Source organism: Acanthamoeba castellanii, assembly GCF_000313135.1.
Source record: "Acanthamoeba castellanii str. Neff unplaced genomic scaffold scf7180000084569, whole genome shotgun sequence".
Taxonomy (NCBI): Eukaryota; Discosea; order Longamoebia; family Acanthamoebidae; genus Acanthamoeba; species Acanthamoeba castellanii.
The window spans coordinates 11,236-12,614 of record NW_004457689.1 but is presented as its reverse complement, the minus strand read 5'-3'; the positions used below and the strand labels follow the sequence as shown (position 1 = coordinate 12,614).

The 1,379-nt window shown below is 59.1% G+C and overlaps 1 protein-coding gene across 1 annotated transcript; it reads left to right on the top strand.

Moving 5' to 3' along the window:
* Window positions 1–92: 92 nt before the first annotated feature.
* Window positions 93–735, top strand: ACA1_038980 (palmitoyl protein thioesterase, putative; the record flags this gene model as incomplete). Its single annotated transcript, XM_004354752.1, has 3 exons — window positions 93–326; window positions 375–499; window positions 600–735. The coding sequence occupies 3 exons, from the start codon at window positions 93–95 to the stop codon at window positions 733–735; spliced, it is 495 nt and encodes a 164-aa protein (XP_004354804.1).
* Between the last annotated feature and the right edge of the window lie 644 nt (window positions 736–1,379).

Below are 1,379 nucleotides of genomic sequence, written 5' to 3'. Positions count from 1 at the left end.
GGTGTGGCGTGCGTATGGGGCAGCTGGGAGTATCTCAACGTNACCCTCGGATGACATCGCCGACTGCTGCATCTACGACGAGTGGGCACAGGATGTGTTCTCCTTCGCCGGCTACTGGCGAGTACGTGCGTGGCGATGTGTGCGACATCCTGAAAGGGCGCTTACCGACACCCGACGCACCAGACCCGTTTGCTCTGGCCGAGTACGTGCAAAGGAAGATCTTCCTGTCCGACATCAACAACGAAAGGGAGGAGAAGAATCCGATCTACAAGCAACGCATCCTCGACCTCGAGAGCTTCGTGATGAGCTACTCGACCATCGACGAGGTACATTCCGCGTGCACCCTTCTCGCCGTCGTAAGCTGGAAATCACAGAGCCCTGCTCAGGTGCTGATTCCTCGGGAGACCGGGTGGTTCGGCGCCTTCGCCAACAACTCGGTGGCCTCTGTCGTGCCCCTCGAGGAGCAGCCCATGTACAAGTACGACTGGATCGGACTCAGGTGCGTCTTGCCGCACACGCTTCGAACTTTGGTGACTCGACCGAGCACACGTGATCCGATGTTGATGGGATTTGGCGGGCGGGGATCGATGTGGGGTCAGGACCTTGCACGAGACCGGACGGCTGCATCGCTTCACGACGTCGTGCGTCCACAACGACTACGCCGGCCCCTGCTTCGAACATTACTCCATCCCCAACGTCCTCCCCATCCTCTTGAACAGCACCATCCCCAACTAGAAAGCCACTCCCATTCACTCCCCGAGCCTTCGCCGTCATGGTCTCGTTCACTCTCTTCTCGCCCGCTCGGGCCTTTCACCACTCCGCATTCGTCGAACGTTCTTGGTCGTTCGTGTGCCGCGCCCCACACGTCGAGAGCCCAGCTTGTGGCTGTGTGGAGTGAGTTCAAAGATTGAGCAGCGCCAACACGCGAAATTTCGTCAGCTTTGCAGGCCGAACGCCGAGAAGGTGCACCCTGGAGCCCAAGCTTGCTGCTGTCGCGTCGGAAGAGCCGGGGAGCTTCTTAGCCTCGTCTCGAGGACGCCCTCTCCATACTCACGATTCTCTTTCTTTCAAACAACACAAACCGACCGCAAGGCACGACCACACAACGCAGTCCACCTGGCCCAGCCACCAGGTACCGCCCCGCTTCCGGCGCATGCCACTACGACCTGGAACTCCGCGTGTTGTCCTTTGCGTGCAGCGTGGGGCGGCAATACACCTGCTATTTCGCTTCTCACCTGTTCTTACTTGCCCCCGACTTGTCTCAGACCTAGACCGAGAAACACAACAACACCACAGCCACAACTACTTGCAGCGTAGAGGTACACCTCGAGCACACAAATGCAGGCAGCAGATGAGAGAGACATGGCCGCCCAGCCCAC